The sequence below is a fragment of the Crocodylus porosus genome, unplaced genomic scaffold, assembly GCF_001723895.1.
Source record: "Crocodylus porosus isolate Cpor-Errol unplaced genomic scaffold, CroPor_comp1, whole genome shotgun sequence".
NCBI lineage: Eukaryota > Metazoa > Chordata > Crocodylia > Crocodylidae > Crocodylus > Crocodylus porosus.
In genome coordinates, this window is record NW_017728886.1 from 229803114 (window position 1) to 229816902 (window position 13789).

At 41.4% G+C, this 13789-nt stretch overlaps 1 protein-coding gene across 1 annotated transcript in view; it reads right to left on the minus strand.

The window, feature by feature from the left end:
• Positions 1 to 1022: 1022 nt before the first annotated feature.
• The window catches only part of CDH17 (cadherin 17), a 48938-nt gene continuing 36171 nt past the window's right edge, over positions 1023 to 13789 (minus strand). The window contains exons 13-18 of the mRNA XM_019550523.1: positions 12795 to 13039; positions 10256 to 10386; positions 8173 to 8403; positions 6800 to 6916; positions 6570 to 6686; positions 1023 to 2698 (exon numbers count right to left, since the gene is read on the minus strand). Coding sequence (XP_019406068.1) covers positions 2586 to 2698; positions 6570 to 6686; positions 6800 to 6916; positions 8173 to 8403; positions 10256 to 10386; positions 12795 to 13039 — 954 coding nt within the window. The 3' untranslated portion in view covers positions 1023 to 2585. The remainder of the gene's footprint in view (positions 2699 to 6569; positions 6687 to 6799; positions 6917 to 8172; positions 8404 to 10255; positions 10387 to 12794; positions 13040 to 13789) is intronic.

Consider the following 13789-nt stretch of genomic DNA (forward strand, 5'->3'; position numbering starts at 1 on the left):
GTCCAACCCCTCCAGAAGCTCCCTAACTAAATCCTCGCTAACCCATGGCCCAGGTGTGCCTCCCCTGGGGCCCGAGGGGGGCCCAGCAGGGAGGTGGCTGTTCTGGTCCCTACTTAGGAAGATGGAGGCAAAGAAATCGTTAAACATTGTTAGCTTTGCCGTCTGTTGTGAGGACCAAGTTTCCCAACACGCCCTGCAAGGGCCCCACATTACCCGGGACCTTCTTTTTACCCCCTATGTATTTAAAAAAGGACTTCTTATTGTCCTTAATCTGGGAAGCTAATCCATTAGGGAAGCCTGAGAGAATGGACTAGTCAGAAGGCAAGCAGACAAGTGAAAGTAGAAGCTTGGAAGAAGGAAGGATGTGAGCATGTTGGAGGCGGATGTTGGCCGCTTAATTGATTTGGGCTTCAGCACTGGAGGAAGAGGTAGACAGAAGGTCAAGGCCCTCCTGTGTTTTCCTGGTGCCACCTTGAGGTATACTTACTGAAACACCTGCCACCAAATGCAAAATACTCCTTTTAGAACCCTAGGAGCAAGAAGTCTGAACACTTGCTTACAAGCAGAGTGAGATGAAGTCCCAAAAACCTAGGAAAAGGCCCAACAGTCTAGAGAGAGCAGAAGTCTTTGTGAAGTCCCTGCAGTGCAAAGTTAAGATAGCATTATTTTATTTTCCTAACTCTGCATTATTAATAGCATTATTTTATTTTCCTAACTCTGGAACTGGTGGACTTCTTAATTTGGGATATAGTTAACCTACCCAGAGCTCCAAGGCAAGGTATGCAGAGCACAAGATAAATTACCCAGAGTGGGTGTGAAAACTGAGACAATGCCAGCGTGGGATGGATTGAGAGCTCTCTCACAGAGCTGATGAAATGAGCCCCTGATGTCTAACTCAGTAGTACCTCCTAGGGTGGGTAAATGTAGGTGACCCATAGGATATACTTACTTCCTACAAAAAAAATGTATCCAGAATAGGGGAGAGAACAGTTTTGAATGAAATTAAAGCAGTCAGAAGTTCTAACAAAATGGCACTTTTATTTCAAAACAGGGAATGTACAAAACTCTATTGGTACATACAGGTACAATGGATCTTGGCCTTTAGTTCCTACTGATTTATTTTATTTATGATGTATAAATATGTACAGTTCTGGACACTGACGTAATGTAATATCACAGTTTCTGAATATGGTTGGTTGATGTTCTCACACAAACAAAGACATTCCAGCAGATGAGATAACCCCACAAAAAAGCTTCTCCAACAGCTGTCTTCAACAGCTGGACAACAAGATGTGGTGAGACATCTAACAATTATACTGAATGGCTGAAGGCCAAAAGCAAAGTTTTTGCTGGCAACACTCTAGGAAACATATTTTAATCTAATGTTACCAAGAAAATGTTCTATTCCTTTCTTTCCAGCTTTGTAAATACTTATTATCCATTCTTGCATGAACTTGTTTTTGCTAACTCCTTTAAAAATATATGTTCCTTCAAATTCAGTGGAATATTTGTAAGTTTTTAGTCCTTTTGAAACAACCTTCTTCAATTTATTGCCAAATGATGCCCTACTATAAGCAAGCTTCTAAACAAAATACATTTTCTTTCCAGAGAATGCCTCAGGGGTCCAATGCAAGTCATCGCAGGCACAATAATATTCAGTAGCCCCCTGGAAAGATTTCAGTGTACAATTGCCAAATCTAGATCAAAACAGTTGTAAATTCACACTAACTTGTGAAAAGTTGCCATTCCAGATATCCTTTATGCAAAATATTGCATTAAACCCTAAAATAGCTAGCAGCAATAGTTTGCTGTTTCTTTTTTTATGGACCACCAACAAATCTGTTGAGAGAATATTCCATAGCTTTGCAGTATGCACAGGGCAAGCAATTATTTACAATATTCTACAAAGAAGATGATATCCCACTGTCTCATGTTCTTTATTGTTTTTAAAAAGTATTTATTAATGGTGGCAATGATGTCCACTTGATACAGACAGTGAAGGGAAAATTAAAACACCTTCTGCTTCACCAAATTTAAGCTTAAATATTGTTGGTATGTATTCACAAGCATAACATAAGCATGTATGCTGTGAGTCAGAGTATTTCTAGGCCAATTTTTGGGAGTAATTAAACTGATGATCATCAGATCCCTCCCACTCTGTGAGAGACTCCCAAGTCTAAGTTAGGACTTCATTTTCTTATACTCTGAATACATTGCTTGACATTCTGTTAGCCACTGTGAAGAGAGTTGTGGAAGAAGGTAGCCACTCTAAAATATAGACTGTTCATTATTTTACGTTGGCATTTACCAGGATGTGCCATGCAAACAGAAATGTTTCTGTGCATAATTCTTTTCAAGCTCACGGCCTTTGGCATCACCATGTCTTATACCCCCTGGAAAGATTGGTATGTGTGTTAATAGTTACCCATGTACTTAACATATGGTTTTGCTTTTGTAAAACTGAATATTATTAACCAAGAAAGGAGGTGTGGTGGGGAGGAGGTTTGGAGGAAAGTACATTTACCTGTGTCAGAAGTTTCTAAAAACACATTTATGCAAAAACTAGTTATAAAATGTATTTCCAGTTATGAAGTCAGTGGTATCACTTCAGGTGGACTTTTTGCATTCTGGTCCGCTTCTTTTCTTTCCTTCTTTTTCTTGCGGTTCAAGTGGAAGAATACAGCCCCTAAAATCCCACCTGGTCAAATAAAGGGAATATAAAACAATTCTTTAAAAGTGTTTAAGCAAAGATTTCTTATTTGAAAATTATACATAATATTCACACCACTGGAAAGAGCGGACTTCTGGGTGTTATCACAAAAGACTGGACTAGTAGTCTATCTCATTTGGCATCCTGTCTCTGATTGTGGTCAGTACCAGGTACTTCAAAGGAAGGTAGAAAAAATAACCTATTAGTGGGTAGTAATATAAAAACATGACTACAGAAAAATATTCTTCATTAATTCCCTTCAGTTAGGACTGTTTTATTCCATATATCGTGAAGGTCAGTATCCTTTATCACTTCTTTTATTCAGGCTAACATAACTGGAAAATCTCATTAGTTTCATATACTCATTTCAGTAACTGTCCTCTTGTTTCTATATTTTGATGAAGCTCAGAGGGGTGCCTGAGTTACCTTCTGTCTGCCATTTGTTACTGTGTACATCCACTCTATTCTGTACAGGTTCTCCTGTCACATTCATCTCCATAGTGCCTGAGTAGCTGCACCTTCAAGTAGTGCATTAAGCAATCTGATTAGCATTTTTCCCCATGGTGCTTGTTCATTTATCCTTTCCTTAAGAAGAGAAGGATGTACAGGGCACAGTTTTATTTTAATAGGAATTTTGGCCTACTTACTTGGCTTTTGTGTTTCTTAACTATGAATGTTACACATATGTATTATTAAAAAAAAGGTAAAAAATTATGCCTTGCCCTTGGAATAGAAGATGGCTAACTTTGTGAAGGGCTTTTTTTCCTGGTGCTTCATTCTACAATTTTGGGTACAGCCCTGAGAAAATGCTGTCTCTGCCATGTCAGCTCTTCTTAGTATCCATTCTGAACAGACCAGTCTCATTATCTTCCATTTCTCATCACACGGAAGTCTTTCCAGCCCTCTCATCCTTAACACTGCCCAGTAAGCCTGTGCAAATAAGGAAGTATTCGATTCAGATTCAGCCGATTCAGAGGATTGATTCGATATGGAGATTCAGATCACTGTTCTGAATCGATTCAGCTGAATCAGCTTTGGAAGATTTGGCACTGATTCAGAGAGATTCAGTGATTCAGCCATAGACTATAATGACTATAACATTGTCATTTTTTGGCAGATTTGGATGAAGACAGCAGAGATGGTATGAAGCCTAACAAGTTTGGGATGGTATGAAGCCATGCCTTCTGCTGGCATAAGCCTACCAAGTTTCAAGCAGACAGATGCAGGGGTTTGGGGAAACTGCACCTCAAACTCCTGAAAGCAAAACTTGTGACATGTGTGACTTTGTGTGTGGTTTAAGTCACAGTGGGATGAAAATAGCAGGGATGGTAGCCTGTAATAGGGGGGCCTTCCTGGTGCCGGTTAAATCTCTGCCCACCCACCTGTTTCTGGGCCAGCCGCCCATCCCCCTTTTGCTCAAGCAGAAACAGCTCACAAAAGGGACAGAAAGGCTGCAGACAGAGGCTTATATACGGTTTCTACGTCCCTCCCCCAGAGCACTGATTGGAAGAGGACTCACTGGCCAGCTACAGATGACAGTCTTTCCCCCTCTACTTCCCCTTCCTCTTCTCAGTTTCTGTTCCCCTGAAAGACTGCCTTCTGAATCACCAAATCTCCAAACCTTTTTCTGAATCTTTTCCGAATCAATTTGGAGGGGGGTTTTTGGTTCCCAATTCAATTCAGATTTGGTGATTCGACTTCTGAATTGCGCCGAATCTTCTCCAAATTGAATCAGCGACTGAGGCTTCACACACCCATACTGCCCAGCTCTGAATCGCTACTAAATCTGCCTGAAAGGTCTTATTCCTGAGTCAGGGTGGAAAGTCCCTTTAGATGTGGCAGAGTAAAGATTGTCACAGTCATTTCTTTAAAAAGTCAGGCTGAGTCATGTACAATTCTGTATAAAGCGATGAACTAGTTGCAGCTTTCATTGTGCTCCAGAATTTGGCCTCTTTAAAGCAGGCCAAAAAAGGCAGCAAAAAATATTTTCACTCATTTCTCAGGCGTGGCTTGCACTAGTGCTCTGTCTCTAGCTTGTGTTAAATGAGGAGTAAGAGGAAGGGAAGGCATTGCAGGGAAATGGGTCCTTTTTCAAAGATATGAACACAAAAGGTCTTGTGTCAGGATTTGCTCTCTGAGTTGCAGAGTCTGAACCTTGTCTTTTCAACTCTTAGTTTTGTTTGAATCAAACTTTTCCCCTGTCATCATCAAATGGCTGGTAAAAGTTCATAGGTAGTTTCTCTTTTTTTTTAGTGGTTTATATATTACATGGTAAACATCACTGTGGAATCCTGGCTTCCTTTTCCTAGTTTCAGGACTGAAGACTTGTTCTCTGGTGCTCATTCCTTTTTCTCTTCTTCATAGAACAGACACAATTGAAAAGCTTACATAAGTTCTTTGCTTTTAAGCCTCCTCTGAGTTTGTCTGACACTTTCAGATATGATGTCTGCATTTTATTTAGTTTCATCTCTTTGATTCCCTCCTGTCTCTAAATCTGAGTCACAATTTCCTAGTCTGTTTGGCTATAGTATCCAAAAATCACATTGGATTATGCTCTGGATTCTCTTGTTTATTTACTTAGTTGGGGGCTGGATCCCATCAGGAGGTCATCCTGACTACTTTTGTGCTTACATTTATTAAAAGAATACCCCAAATAATTGTCTTGTTTTGGAAAAAAGTATTAAACTGTTTGTCTAAGTTCCATCTGCTTATGCCAATCAGAATATCTTGTGCAATATAGTCTAACAATATAATCCTACTTTGTTCTTATAAAAGCTGGTATCCCACAGTGCATAACACTTACAGCACTGGAAAAATGGCAAACCTAAGGAGTTAAAGAGGGTGAATAGACTGGGAGAGAGATAATAATCAAAAGCTTTCATATGGGAAAGTTATAGCAATTTACAGCACAGATCTAATGGGCTCCTTTAAGAAGGGATCAGAGAGACAGGGGGCACATCTACATGTACAGTTTACTGCACAGTAGCCTATTTTACTGCGCATTAAAGCATCTCTGCAAAAACTGTGCTTATGCACTAATGGACAGTAAAATTAGGCTACAGTGCATTAAGCATCACTAAAAAAAGTGTGCACTTTTGCTACTGTGCATTAAGGAAGCTAATGTGAATTTAGTTAGTACTTCACATTAGAGACACTAAATTTAATGCACAGTAGCAAAAGCGCGATAATGAATGTATAGATGCACCCAGAGAGACTAGGAAGTCATTTGGAGTAGCCACAGCAACAAGTCTACCTTTAGAAGAGAGGAGGCAATAGAGGCATAAGTGAAATTTCTTCCAAAGCATTAGTCATCTTCCTCTTCCTGTTTTTTATGCAGCTGGCAAACAGCAGAATTGCACAAGAAAGGATACCTTGATTAGTGGAACCATTAGAGACCACTAAAAAGGATAAAGTGTCATTAATAGCCCTGGAATGAAGATTTTACAAAGAATCAGATAGATTATAATGAGCCATGAAGTGAATTGACTCGGTCACTGCTGCCTGAAAATAAATAAATGCTGCTGCCATTGCCATCACTCCCACTCCACTTTGGTTGGAGCAGGAATCAAAGTGGGGTGCAACTGCACCAGTGGACCTCCCACCCTCTGCCCCAGTCCGCACCTGATGCCATAGGGTCTGTAGGGGGAGGGGCAGAAGAAATAGGTCAATCGGAAGAAGGGCCAAGGTGGGCCTATACTATCCAAGAAAGCTGCTGCTTGACCAAGTTTTGAGTAATCAGAGTAGTGAGAGCTGTTGTTCTCACTGATTCGTCAGCATTTGTAGCATCTGCTTATCCAAGGAGTGGAAGATTTTAGAACTGCAGGTAAAGAAAACATTCCAAAGAAAATGTTTAACCTACCAATGGTTATCGCTACTGCAAGAAGGATACCAACTGCCATGCCGACTGATGGTGACTGTTTATTGTATACTAATTCAATAAAACATGTCCTGGCATCTGTACACCTGCAGATGTTTACTGTGGGCAAAAGTATATCATAATATTAGTGAGATATTTTACCACCTCCATGTAAATATCTGTGAATATTACCATCATCCGAACTAATAGCACAAATTCTGTGTTTATTGTACCTTGGAGATTCAGGTTTCTTTCCAATGGTGGTTCTCCTTTGTCCTTAATTTTTAGTGTAATGTTATGCATTTTTGCCTCTAGATCAGAGCTCTTTGGGTAAAGGTCAACATGGGTACCTGTCAACATGAAATGGGACAGTCATATTAGAACAATAAGAAACTTCCACACGTGCACAGCTTAGCTAATCACCATCGCTCATGGTTCTACCTTACCCCTATAAATATCTTGGAGAGCTTATTGCGTTTACAAAACATCATTAGTAAGAGCATGTATGCATGCATGCACACAATACTTTCCCTGGAACTCCCTTCATAGGGTGCTGTAAATGGACCTTCTGGGGAGCAGCTCCAGACATAGGAAGCCCATCTACCTGTCACCTGCACCTAGGCCATCTCTATAGGTTCCCCATTCGCAAGGGATATTTGGGATGGGCTAGAAGCAGGGCTCAGTCAGGCTGGAGTTGTGAGAGGTAAGGTGGAGGAAGCGAGTCATCTCAGGTGTTGTTACATGTGAACTATTCTGCCCTCTGCAAAACAATAAAGTAGCCTTCATAATACAGGCAGAGGGAAGAACATTCCTCTGGATCCACAATGCCCCTGAACAGAATCCTGGACTGCAGGTTTAGAAGGATGATCATTACCATCTGATGATCTAGTCTGACCTCTTGCATAACACAGGCCACAGAACATGACCTAGCAACAGCAGACCACAGTCTATCTTGGGAAGTCGTTCTATACCAGTACAATCAATTACCATAGCAGATCTAACAAAACTGTTAGTATCCCCACATTACACCTTGTGATAACCAATGTAGCAGGCCTTCTTATAGAATACTTCTTGGGTCACCCCAGCAGCATTGACACCTCTTAGGTAAAGAAGCCATCACAAACATAACCACACCAACTATACTGTGGACTGAACCTCCATAGTCTGATTCTACCCATTGCCACACAAGGTCAGCATGGGAATGCAGTATTATAGGGACAATGTAATGCATCGTTTGTTGTGGCTACTCCATTACTTCAGTAATAGTGATTTTTTATACTTTTCTATATGCAAGTTGGTACCTATAACATTGAGGCACTTGTGTTTCTTCTCTCCCAAATTTCAATAAAGTCCTGGTTAGCTAACTAAGTTGATTTTGTCAATGTGGCAAAAATAACACAATTGCCTTCAACGACCTAAGTGTTAAAATAACCACATATTCAAATACCCATTATTTTCTCACATCCCTAATATTTTGTGTGAAATATTTAGCATAAGAATATAAGGATGAAAGAAGCATTTACTTCTTTTAAATATACAGAATATATGAAAAAAGCCCTATGTACGTACAACATTTAACATATGTTTGAGACAAAGAAAAGCTTACCATTGATTCTAAAGATCCCCCAGTTCCTTTTTATATTTTCATCACCCCCAATAGAAAAAGTGAACTCTGGATCATGTTCATCATCATCAGTAGCTTCAATTTGTGCATGTTCTCTTCCACTGAGTGGATGGCAGAAGAATAGAGAATAATTCTTAGCTAAGCGGGGAGCATTATCATTCACGTCTCTTATGTGTAGTATGAAGATCGCTGTGGAGCTCTGAGACTCTTTACCTATAGAATTCAAGACAGCGTGAGTTATTCTTCAGAGCTTTGACTTCAGTCACAGTGAATCAGAGTTTTGGAGCTATAGCATCTTGAAGGTGGAGGTTAGTTGTTGTGCTAGAGAGTTCCTGTCTTCAGAACAGAAGCTATGTCCAAGGGCGCACTAAATGACTAGTAGCAGTTCCTTCTGTTTTAACATGTGGTTTGGGTACCTTCCACTGCTTGGCATTCTAGAGTGCTAACTGGCAGAAAAGGAAATGCAGTGCATATTGTCCCCAAGGTCCCTGAGTCTTTCCCTTCTTTTAGGGAAATATTTTGGTTAATCCTTCCAAGAGTAGGCTAATGGCAGGACCTCTCTTGCCATCAGCATAAGAACTCAGCCAGGTGCCTGGACCAGCTGCCACACACAGGGCAAGCCTCACCTTGCTTCAAGATCAACTACCAGTTGCTGCAATCACAACCCAAATACCATTTTTTCACCCCCTATCCCTATTTGCACCCAGAGCTTTTGGCTCTACTGCTCTGCCCTAATTGTACCACTGCCTCTCTCTTCCTCTGTACATCCCTGAAAGAGCAATCATAGTGTAGCTTTTCATCCAAGATGACATTAGATTGCCCTGGCATGTGCTGAAAGCAGTGGAAGCTATTGGACTTTCAACTTGAACACAACCTTAATTGAGGCTTCAGATGATCATGTAGTTTAAGTGGCAAAATGAAATCTTCAAAAATGATTGCCTAAAACCCAGCAGCAACTCGATCTGAGGTTTTCATTCTGTTTAACATTGTTCTAGTTTATTGTAATGAACTAGAATGCTGCACAGGGTTGTGTGGAGCTCCTACACACCTAATTCTACCAACCTTTCACTCCCTAAGTACCTTTCACTGGGAGGGATCTCTAAAAACTTTACTAAAGCTACTACTGTGGCTCCATTTTTAACTTTTTACAGACAAGGAAATGGTCAGATAGGCAAAGGAACTTGCCTATGGCCACTGCAAGTCAATGACAGAGTTAGGGATGAATTCAGGTCTCATGTCTTGAAGCTGTCTGGTAGCTGCAGGTGTGAGGAGTATTATCCCAATATTTTAGAGCAGGGGTATCAAAGATCAGACCTGTAGGCTAGATCCGGCTTGCAGATTCAAGTAATTTAAGCTACAGGACTCCTGGAAGGGCCAGCAACTCCAGGGTGTGGAGTCCTGCTAGCAACATTTTGGCCGGAGTGCGGCTAATGATGGCTGAGTTAATTTCTGCAGTTCCCTGTTCCAACATAGTAGCTCAGGTACCCATGGTGGTTAATGTCACCACCATTTACATGGCTGCTGGACCAGTGATGGGTCCAGATCCAGCCTGTGAGTTTCCTTGTGTCCCATGAGGAGCTCCAAAACTTGGATCTGGACTAGGGGCCAAACAAATTTGATACCCTATTTTAGACAACAGTTGCATCTACTAAAAAATTTTTAAATCCTACCTTCACTTATGCACTGACCTTTGAGAATATATAGAATAGCAGAGGTCAAAAGGAAGGCAGAATTTTCCCTAAAATTATTTGCTACAGGAAAAAACCAACAATATTATAACGATATAATGTATACCAGTGTAATCTTTGAAGAAATATCTCTCCTGTTAAATTAAATCAATTGCATGCGGTAGTTAATCTCACTGCAGCTGTTTCAGTCCACAAATTTCAATGTACAGAAAGTAATTCCTTTGGTAATATATTCTCTCAAGAGTAAACAGCAAGATGTATCAAAAATAATTTAAGACAATACAGATGTTATAGTTGTGTCAGATATAGTTCTGGTTTCCTATATCAGCTCTGCATATAGTTTTGGAAGCCATATATGTAGGACTTTGATTACTTACTGGTCTGTATTGCAGTGACCTCTACTCTGTATGCACGTTCTTGTTCTCGATCCAAATGTGAAGCAGTATATATGTCTCCAGAGATTTCATCAATTCGTAGCCACTTCCTGTTATTGTTCTTTAAGGTATATCTTCACAAAGAACAGACAATACAGATATTCTATTCAAAACCATATATTGTTGATAAAGCAAATGCCTTCTCTTTGGATAAAAATAAAAATATCTCCACCAATGTAAACATTATTGAGCATTGAAGATAAACCAATTGCTGTAGCACCCAGAGAAGTGAGCTAGTTCCACCAGAGATAGAGAGACAAAGCAAGAGACACAACGGGCCTTCACGAGACTCCCACAATCTGCCAACAGCACCCTGTGTATAACATAATTATATTGCCAAGCAAAGGTTAATACACATTCAAATACGGTAATGTGCATTAAGCGTCACTTAAAACCATGCTTTTTAGTTAACATGCATTAAACAAGCTAATGCACATTTTCCTAGTACCACGCTGTAGCAGGAGTCTTACTTTCAGAGCCTCTCTGGACGTGGGACTCCGCTCTCCTGCAATGGGCCAACCACCTGCTTACTCTCACCTGCCATGCCTTGATCTTACTTGTGATTGATAGATGATCTGAATCAGCAGGAGGCTGCCCGTTTATATACGCCCCGATGACAGGGGGCGCTGTCTGCGGCTCCTTTTCTTCCCCTACACCGCAGCCCATGCCTCACGGATGTTGTTGGCCTGACCTAACATGGGCCATGTTCCTAAGTCTCAGCCCTTCTTTCATTCTCGGGGATCCTTGCTGCCCCTCCTCACTCTCGGGCTCCTTGCCGCCCCCTACCTTGGGGCTTCTTGCTGCCCCCTGGCTCTGAGGCTCCTCGCTGCCCCCTTCAGCTCCAGGGTCTCTCGTCCTCCAGACTCCGGGCTCCTCACTGCCCCCTTTTTACTCCGGGGCACCTTGCTGCCCCCTAGCTCGGGGCTTCTTGCTGCCCCCTCGCTCAGGGTTCCTGTCTTCCCCCTCACTCAGGGCAGCCTAACTGAGCCAATGTGCCCCTACACAAAACTGCACCCCCTTCGGAGCCAGGAGAGCCCCGCTATCGTAGGGCTCCCATGAGGCCTCCTCCAACCCCTTATAGCCTCACCCAGTCCTCTGGTTAACCATAACTAAACAGAACCATAAGCCAATCGGCTGTAACACAACAACAAGCCCACTGGCTATAACATACAATCCAGTCCCACCTGTCTTTCCTGCCAAGCCTCCCAGCCAGGGTCTTTCTACCCTGCAACATGATGCAGCTACTCCATCGGTCGGTCTGCTTGACTCAGCTCGGCTCCACTGCAGAGCTCCTGCTTCTCCAGCTGCCAGAAGGGGACTGCCCTCCTGGCCTTCTGCCTGGGCTTAAGAAGGGCTAAGCTCCACCCCTTCCTGGCTCTAGGTTTTCCCTGGTTCCTAGGGCAACCAGCACCTGCGCAGTCCCAGTGACTGGCAGTTGCGCTTCTCCCTTCCCACCACTAGGAGTCTCTCCCGAGCCATTTCTGCTCTCAGTCGCAGGGCACCTGAGAGCTCTGCGACACACACAATGGAGCCATTTGTATACATCCTTGCACTGCAGCACCAGGTTCTTTTAAAAGTGCCCAGCACTACAGCACATGCATTTATACAAACAGCAAAATGCATGACTGCACAGAGAAAATGGCAGCAGTGCACTTTTGAACTAAAACGCTTCAAAGGTGTTTTAGTTCAAAAGTGTACCACCACTATTTTCTGCAGCACATAGCAGCTCAAAAGTGTATGTATATAAATCCCTGGAGGTACTAGATTTAATGTGCATTAACTAAAGCTCATTAATGCACATGTAGACACACCCACAGAGACTTAAGCTTTGAGAATTAAACAAGAAATAAAAGATTAATTTTAAAAACATTGAATGTAATACTAAACACGGAATTTACATGAATTAGTCTTCAGTTAGTTTATGGGTATGTTACAGTGAATAAAAAGCATCAAAAAACTCCTTTATTGATAGGAAAGCTTATTGGCTGTGGCCTATTTATATTCTCCATCAACTCTGTGCACAATACATTCACTAGTTAAACCCACTTGAAACTGCAAATCCTGGAAACAATGATTGTTTTCAACTCAGTAATGCCTTTCTTTCTAGAGATTTGCTGTGGCCTGTATTTCATACACCACCACAAGTCCCACTAATTATTCTAAATGCAACATAAAACAAGAAAGTAGATACAGAAACACTGCTGGAAACGATCACATACTACAACAGAATCACACCCAACTCTTTTCACTGCATTATTTCCCACTGTCAAATTTAATGTATACATGCATTTGAAAAAGCTTTGTATTTTCCTTGTATTCCAGAAGTTTGGATGGGTCCTGTTCTAAACAGATGTATTGTTGTTCCTAACCCTAGTATTTATAACTGGGTGTTCACAAGCTGGAGTAATGAAGCTAGCAGCTGATGCAAGAATCCACTAAATACTATGAACTATAAATAAAGAGAAGACACTATTTTTTTTACCTTATTTCATCCCCCTCGGGATCATATGCCTTTGCTTTCATTACCAAAGTGTTTACAGGAGTATCTTCATATACAGCTGTTATATAAGTGAGCTGGCTGAAAACTGGTGGTTCATTCACATCAGTCACAATAACTCTGAAATAGGTAGTGGAGTTTGACTGATACTGTACTCCAGACACCAGAGGTTCAGGGTTTGTGGCCTTGATCATAAGGTCATACACTGGAGAGTTTTCAAAATCGAGAGCCTGAATAAATGGGGAAAGGTTGCAACATTAATAACATATTAATTAATAATAGAATGGTAACATTTACATTATAATATTCATAATATATTTATATCCTTTTTTTAAATGGGGTGCTGCTAAAAGTCCTGGAGGGGTCCCTTGAGTCTGAAAAGATTGAAAGCCCCTGGGCTACACGGTGGAAGCCTTCCTTGATAAACAACAATTCCAATAAAGGTTGTAACTGCTTTCCCAAATTTAGCGTTTTCCCAAATGTTAGCATCTTATTTATACCAGTATTATTTGCTACAGGCAACGAAGTCCTGGCTCAAAACTGGTTAAAAACACTTACATGATTAGTAAGTAGGGCTGTCAAATGATTAAAAAATTTGATTGTGATTAGTTGCACAATTAAAAAATTAGTCATAATTAATTGCAATTTTAATCACACAGCTAAAAAACTCAAAAGTATGCACAGAAAAACTCAGTTATGCAAAATTATGCAGGTACTTTGTATGGTTGAGGGGTAGGGATAGGGTGTATGTGGGGGAGTTGGTATTTGTGAAGATGTGGGGGGCTGTGGGTGTGTATGGGGTGTTTGGAGCCTGAGGAGGGGGGTTCCTGCATACCCTGTCAGGATGTGGGATAATGAGGGTCAGGAGTGAGGGGCAGCCATAGGGCTGGGGGGGCTGTGGCTTGGGAGTGAGGGGCAAATAGGCAAACACACACATACACACACACCTGCCCAGCAGGTAAGTGTGGGGGGGGGAGAGG